The 6,598-nt window shown below is 45.8% G+C and overlaps 1 protein-coding gene across 3 annotated transcripts in view; it reads left to right on the plus strand.

Annotated features, from left to right (window-relative positions):
* ADAMTSL1 (ADAMTS like 1) overlaps nt 1-3,914 on the plus strand; it is an 823,217-nt gene extending 819,303 nt beyond the window's left edge. For all 3 annotated transcript variants that reach the window (XM_036217921.1, XM_036217923.1, XM_036217924.1), the window contains one exon: nt 1,280-3,914. In XM_036217921.1, the coding sequence (XP_036073814.1) occupies nt 1,280-1,386 (107 nt within the window). In that variant the 3' untranslated portion in view covers nt 1,387-3,914. The remainder of the gene's footprint in view (nt 1-1,279) is intronic.
* Nucleotides 3,915-6,598: the final 2,684 nt, after the last annotated feature.

Genomic DNA, 6,598 nt, shown 5'->3' on the forward strand with positions numbered 1-6,598 from the left:
AAGTGCCAGATAAAATAAGCCTCCAGCTCACCTGCAGTCATTTCACCGGTGCCCACAGGAGACAATTGAACAGTGGCTCTTGAGGGCCAGGCTACTACAGAGAAAGCACTATTTATAATAAAGCAGCACGCAGAGTGCTTTCTTCTCAGCCCAGCATCCATCACAGCTCTACTTCTCACAGGACAAGGGCCTGTTGACTACCTCCCTCCCCCCACAGCCCCATGGGCAACAACTGGACTAGACAGGAGGCCCTGCCTTTGTGATCTGATACTCACTCCCTCCCTCCTCTCGCAGGTCTGATCCTCCTCAGCCCAGCACCAGCATTGGTATCCCACTTGGGTGGGAATCTATTTTTTCTTCCTGTGGACCCAAAACAAATTGGAGGTGTTTCCCCACAAGGAATAAGACAAAGTGTGAGGCAAAAAAAAAAAGAAGAAAATTGTAAACATCTCAGTGTTTTCCCCCAACAGGGCCTCACTGAGCATCAGAATCCCACTGCGGAGGCAGAGGTTCCCTGGAGGCAGGTTGTTCTCTGCTGCTGTCTCCGCACTGGGGAGAGATGTTCTTTGCTCTCCTGTGTGGTGCTGACCCATTTTTGTGACAGGAGCTCCCCACACTCAGTACCAAGGTTCAATGAAAGTAGTTCAGACTATGTCAATCACAGATTCCACAACCCAAATCAACACCAGTACTGAAGAACCATCTAGTCTATGCCAATACTGAACTAGAACACCGCCATGGTGCTCTGGTCAGGCCTGGTTGGGGTGAGGGAGAAGCAGAAAGGTTTAGGTGGAGAATACAAGAAAACAAAGCTTCACAGGGGAAGGCAGGCTAACATTCCAGAGGGTGAGGCCATCAGCCAGGGCCTCGCTTGCACACTACCTCAAAGTGGAGCAGAATGTAGTCCTTCTGGGAACCACCTTGAGAAGGAGAATAGCTTGCTAAAATGCCGTGGGAAAAAGCAAGCTTGCCTAAGAGGTGAGGCTTTCCTAAAGAGAGGAAGAAGGCAAGCACACTCAGAAAGGAGAGGAGCTATCGGAAAGGCAGCAAGCAGCCCCGGGCTGGGCCCCAGCATTCGGCCAGCAGCTGTGGCCTGTTGGCAGCCTGGGGGCCAAGTGGCTGAGCCCAACCAGAGCAAGGTTGGCCCAGAGGTACTGGACAGCAGTGGCCCCTCCAGAACAGGAGTCCAGTGCCTAAACCAGACCCCAGGAAGCACCTACTTGGCCACAGCCGTCAGCCTCTGTTTCATGTTTCCTTTCTGTCCCCTTTCCCCACCCAGTGGAGTGCAGAGATACCACCAGGTACTGCGAGAAGGTGAAACAGCTGAAACTCTGCCAACTCAGCCAGTTCAAGTCTCGCTGCTGTGGAACTTGTGGCAAAGCGTGAAGACAGGGCACAGGGAAGAATCCACCCTGGCCACAGAGGACTCACGCAACCACCTCGGACAGAACTTAAGCTTTCTTTGTTTTATTTATTTATTTCCCCCTCCCCATTCCCAACTCACAACCTTCACCCAGCCCCCTCGCCCCGTCCCCTAGACATGAGGACCTCAGCATGTCTTCTCTTTCAGTTAGATGGAGGACAGAACGTTGGGAAAGGACAAAGACGGAGGTCTAAAGGAGGTTGCAGAGCAGACTGTGCCAGACAGCAGAAGCTCCCTCGCAAACCTGGGTCCCGAAGAGACCTAGGAAGAGACAGGCACAGCCACTGGGGACAACAGGGAGCCAGAGCTCCCGGCAGGTGGGAGGGCAGGGGCCCAGGTGGCTTGCAAAGCATTGGTCCAGACTTTGGACAACCAACTGTGTCTTCCTTGGCAGCACCCTGTTAACACGGGAGTGTGCTACTCCCATCTCCTCCTCTGCCCCTCAGTCTTGGGAAGGAGAAGCAGGGAGGAGAAGGGCACCATGCTGAGGCAGAACCCATCTCAAACTGAGCTCTTCTGCCAGGGGGCACAGAGCAACAAGAACTTAAAACATGGACACGTAGGGGTAAAGGAGGAGACAATCCAAGTAGGCCTAAAGCATATGATGCATAAAATGAAGTAGCGAGGGAAGGGGACAGAAGTAAAAAGAAGCCTATGCATGTTCCTCATTAGGAAAATGGAGGAAGACAGGGGAGGAGTGAGCAGGCAAGAGGCTCACAGACAGGCTCTGGATCCCATGCCTGGGTGTGTGAGGCTGTAGGCTCAGGAGATGGGATGCTCAGAGCTCTGCAGCCCTCAAAGACAATACAGGCTCTGGTAAGGGACATGCCCTCCATAGGGGTGGAGGAGAGTCCCTGCTCCCCACAATTTCTGAGTGAACTTTCTGCCTATACACCGGTAGCAAAGCTACCCTGGCATCTCATGTAAATCTAGAGTCCCCCAGCCCAGAATTCACTGCTGTTGTAGGCCAGGGGCATTTTGAACATGAATAGGCCAGGTTTTTGGCCTTTGTTGCCGCACTTAAGGCCCAGGGACTAGAGTCAATTTGTCAAAAGCCAATTCATTAATCAATTTGCTAGAGTGCACCCAGCAGATCAGAGCAACCACTTCATTCCAGAGCTGGCCTGGGCATGCGGTGGGACAGTGGGCTTGTGCGAGCCCCTCCCACACCACAGGGAGAGTTGCCCTCCTATTTATATAGCAGGTTGGGGCAGGGTGATGGGGTGCAGAGTCAAAACCAAAGGGTAACTAAAGCTTCCAAAGCTTTTCAACCCATTCCCCCCAGACAATGAACTACTGGGAATCAATATATACCAGTTCTAGTGATCGGATAAATTGACAGGCAAAGATGTGTGCGTGCACACACACACGCACGCACGCACACACACACCAGCAACATCCATCATCTAGAGTAAAACATCTTTGGCAAAGTCAAGTGGCAAAAGTGAAATTTTGGAACTATTTGGCAAATTGCTCGTTCAGCTAGTAGCTTTGGACAAGTGATTTTGGCTGCCCCCACGCCCCGAGTGGCCACAGTTTTATAGTCATGGCAGGGCAGGAAGGCCAGAGTCACTTACCCCTCAGATAAACCACTCCCTCACACACTCCTGTGAAATGCCACTCTCTCTGGGGCCACCACTGACATCAGGGCTGCATTTTCCAGCCAGCCTGGAAGTAAAAGTTGAGGGGAAGACAACATTAAGCCATGTTTTCCCTAGGCAAGCTATGGACAATTTGGTGAGTCTCTTTTTTCCTCACCACAAAAATGGGCTCTAAGAAATGTTACTAAAAATCAGCATAATGTTTATTTAAAATAAAAGAGAATGTTTTCTATGTATATCTTTTGTGAATATTTATTAGGATTTCTTGTATAAAAAAGTGCAATATTAATAATTGTACATTGTCATCCAGAAACAAAATATTTGGGGGGACTTTTTAGTAACTTCCTGCAGTTGTGTTCCTATAAACTCAGTGGTGATTATTGGATTGTTCCTATTTTTAATAGAACCTGATGTTTAACTCTGGATCCATCCACTGGGTAAGAATTCGTTGTAAAAGCTAACATGGGGTGATGGGGCAATAAGAGGTATTCATTTGTGACACAATAGTTACGAATGGAATGAAGAAGACAAATTCCATACTATTACTAAGGTGGCTGATTATTTCCAGTTCAATAGCTATTGAAAACCAGTGGCCAATATTCACTTATTCGACACAGTAGGTGTTCTTCAGCTCCGCCATGTGTCGGGTTGGAGCCATTGGAAGTGGGTTTCAGAGCAAACTTGGAGGATCTCAGTTTGGGGTGGGAAGCCATGTGCTCCTTGCATGACATGAATGTTCATTTACTGTTTGTTCTGTGAATTGTGACTCAGCAGCACCCCAAGATTATTAGGACTGCTGAATAATGTGGAAGGAGGCACTGCCTCCTCTAAAACACAAAACTGTATTTATATTTTTTTGTACAGATAATACAGCTTATTTATTTAAATCATGTTGTCTGAGTCTCTGTTAAGCTCAGCCCTTCCATCTTGTTTTGTGCATGGAGTGAGGGTGGTTCTGAGCCACTTAAGTGTGTTTGGCGGAAGCGGAAGAATTGTATTATTTAGCTTTGCATGGGAAGCTGGGGACCTATGCCTAAACAGGCCAGTTCTGTAAATGGACCCAGGGCAGCTGCACTGAGATGGGCACACACTCAAGTTTCATGCTACCCTTGACAGACATGTCATTTATGGCCCTGTGTAGTGGGCAGATGGGAGTCACAGTACCTTTGGGAAGTAAAGTGGCTGTATCTAGGAAGATGCGGACTTGGGTGCAGGACGAGCCTCATTCTAGATCAGGCTTCCTGCGTGCATAGTGGGCAACGTGAAGTAGCTGTGTGCTAAAGTTCTCGATGTACACTATTTGTAGGGGCTAACATTTATAGATCACTACTACATTTAATCCTCACATCAAACTTATGGAGTAAATAATCATCTCCACTTACATGTGGGTCGATAGAGGCCCCAAGAAGCCCAACGTCACCCAGTTGCTCACATTCAAACTTGAGTAGTCCAGCTTTTCAGCCAGAGCCTTGCTCTTACCCACTATGCTGTCTTCAGCTCTTGTGAGAGTCAACCATGCATGGCCACCTTGGCATATGCACCATTCTTCCCTACTGCTTGGAGGTTGGTAGATGACACCCGAGGGATGTTTTGCTGGAGTTGTCATTTTCTCGGCCTCTAAAATCAATTCTTATGGCATTCTAGCGATCATAGCTCCATATTTTTAAAGCGCTTTAATAGAAATAAAACTATTGTGTGAAGTGACAAAAAAAACAAAGGCATACTATAGAGTTCTTTACACAAGCTGAAGGGCAGCAGGTCACTAGGCCCAGACAATAGTCATACATAGACATTTGTGTGAGATACTCCAGAGGATCCCCCAATCTGAAAGCCATACTCCAGCCTGTTTTACAGCAACTCAGTCAAGCACATTACATTCTGCTGAGCAGTGTAAAAATACACCAGAAAGCTCTTGAAATTCCAATTATTGTCTAAGAAGTTTTAGGTTTTGCTTTAAAGAAAAAGCCAGTGCAAGAACTATAAATACTCACATATCAGCAACCATACTATGCCCTACAGAGACCCCAGTGGAAGGGGAAATGAGTAAGAGATGCCAGAGCAAAAACCCAGGAAGGTTGAATGGTGAAAGGGGCTCAAGTAGATTGTATAGAATTTTTTCCAGCCAAAATCATAGAGCTCAGCAGGGAGAAAAAGAGAGATTCCCACCAAGATGCCACCAACCACAGTGTAAAAGTTTGGAACCTTAATCACATGACAATACTCACACTAGTCCCTTGCTTGGCCTCAGAAGTTTCTAGGACTTTGACAAGATGAACCCAGGAAATCTGTGAGTCTACTGAGACCAGAATGGTCAACAACCACCAAAGCTCATTTATGCCTAAGCTTCCTTACCTTTAAAAAGGGGACACCTCACAGGATGGAAGAGTGAGAAAACTATTAGTTAATTCTTGTTGCGGAAATATAAGAGTACCTGACATATTATTGAAGCAGTCATTGAATATTAATTGCTATTATAATCCTCCAAGCTACCTTGGAGAGATGGGAAAATGAAGTGCTGGCAGAAATGTCACATAACTTCCCATTGTCAGCTTTGAAAGACTTCTTCTATGTTTCCGTTTTTGATTAAGGATATCAGTCATTCCTTCAAAGTTTAATACTATACAGTAGTGTAAATGACAGAGGTATTAGTGAACCAAACTGTGCATCTTGGAAGAAAAGAGATCAGTCCGCGTGGCCAACTCAAAGACTCACCAAAATACTGACAAACTTCCAGAAATATTTCCCTAGACTGATATTATCTTATAGTCTCAGTGTATGGCCTAGTGTCAATTCAAAATACCCAAATGTACACGTAACTGCTATTTCCTTTGATTTACTTTTTAAAAACATTGAAAAAACTCATTTGCAAGCAAATATACCAGTAAAAGCTTAAATTGTGGATATCTCACTTACCAAGTAGTACATTTTCTCATAAACAGCATGCTATTATCCTCTCGCCTCATCCTGCAAATAACCCCAAAGGAAATAATCCACTGTTATTAACCGTTCTCAGCGAAAATGAGACAAGTTAGATCTCACTAATCTGTCTGTGGGGCTTTCCAAAATAGGCAAATTTATCCCCAAAGGTGAGGATACACAGAAAGATTAAGCTCTGGGGAAATAAGGATTAAGCTCTTGGGAAATAACTCAATGAAAACTGACCTGTTTGGCAAATTAACCTAAGGATAAATTAGAAAACGAGATAAGGTGACGCTGCCTTAGTTTTGTCTCTCTCTTCCCCTCATTTTGTTCAATGAATTAGCTATGATTTAAAGACTTCAGGATTCAAACTCAGAATGCATTGAACATGAGTCAAATCAGGGAAGGTTGTCCACCCTTGTCACAAAGTGCCAAGTAGGAAAATATGGGTGTTGATGCAAGCCTTGAAGTAAACAGTAATCCTCTAAGATTAACCTAAAATTATTGTCTGCTCCCTACCCACCCATCCTGTCCACTTGGAAGTCAAATATATATGAATTAATCGGAAAGTGTTATTTTTGGCCAAACCTCAGCTTCGTATTCATGGCACCCTAAGGTTTTCAACTGTTTCTTTTGCTGCCCCTAACTGGAAGGC

This window comes from Rousettus aegyptiacus, unplaced genomic scaffold, assembly GCF_014176215.1.
Source record: "Rousettus aegyptiacus isolate mRouAeg1 unplaced genomic scaffold, mRouAeg1.p scaffold_m13_p_3, whole genome shotgun sequence".
Lineage (NCBI taxonomy): Eukaryota > Metazoa > Chordata > Mammalia > Chiroptera > Pteropodidae > Rousettus > Rousettus aegyptiacus.